The sequence below is a fragment of the Myotis davidii genome, unplaced genomic scaffold, assembly GCF_000327345.1.
Source record: "Myotis davidii unplaced genomic scaffold, ASM32734v1 scaffold217, whole genome shotgun sequence".
NCBI classification, from domain to species: domain Eukaryota; kingdom Metazoa; phylum Chordata; class Mammalia; order Chiroptera; family Vespertilionidae; genus Myotis; species Myotis davidii.
In genome coordinates, this window is record NW_006290034.1 from 1,524,072 (window position 1) to 1,524,732 (window position 661).

Here is a 661-nt window from a genome sequence, read left to right on the forward strand (position 1 = left end):
CGGCGCATGCGCCTGGCGGGCCTCTCAGACAAGAAGACGCCCTCTAGGCCTGTGGTTGGCACTGCGATTTCTATAAATGGAGCCAGGGCTCCCTTCGAGGCCTCAGTCTATCACCTCAGTGTGTGTTTGTCCCCATTTTGAAAATATTTTTTAAACATATTTTTATTGATTTCAGAGAGGAGGGGAGAGGGAGAGAGAGAGAAACATCCATGATGAGAGAGAATCATGGTTCAGCTGCCTCCTGCACACCCCCTACTGGGGATCAAGCCCGCAACCTGGGCCTGTGCCCTGACCGGGAATCGAACCATGACCTCCTGGGTCATAGGTTGACACGTCCACCTCGCACCTTTTATTTTCCTCCCAGTTATTCATTAGTCATCAGTGTTTGCTGTGAGGCCAGGGGGTTCGATGTGTGGGGAGGGGCAGGCAGGAGCCCACAGGACACCCTCCTGGCGGTGACAAGCCTCCCATTACAGGGATCGACGTGCGTCTGCGAGGCCGTGGCAGCCTTCTAGCTCCTGATTCCACACTCTCTGCTCTGGCCGTAAAAAAAAGTGGCGAACAGGCCGAACGTGTAGATGCCTGGAAGCAAGCGCAGCCGTGAGCGCCGGGGTCTGTGCCGCGGTTCCCAGGGCGCCGACAAGGGGAGATCCGAGGGACC

The 661-nt window shown here is 56.7% G+C and overlaps 1 protein-coding gene and 1 long non-coding RNA gene across 2 annotated transcripts in view; one reads left to right on the forward strand and one right to left on the reverse strand.

Annotated features, from left to right (window-relative positions):
- The window catches only part of PLPPR5 (phospholipid phosphatase related 5), a 21,340-nt gene that overhangs the window by 19,313 nt on the left and 1,366 nt on the right, over positions 1-661 (reverse strand). Inside the window, exon 2 of the mRNA XM_015563392.1 lies at positions 555-582. Within this exon, the coding sequence (XP_015418878.1) occupies positions 555-582 (28 nt within the window). The remainder of the gene's footprint in view (positions 1-554; positions 583-661) is intronic.
- LOC107182953 overlaps positions 1-661 on the forward strand; it is a 24,497-nt gene that overhangs the window by 13,428 nt on the left and 10,408 nt on the right. The gene's annotated exons all lie outside the window — the stretch shown is intronic.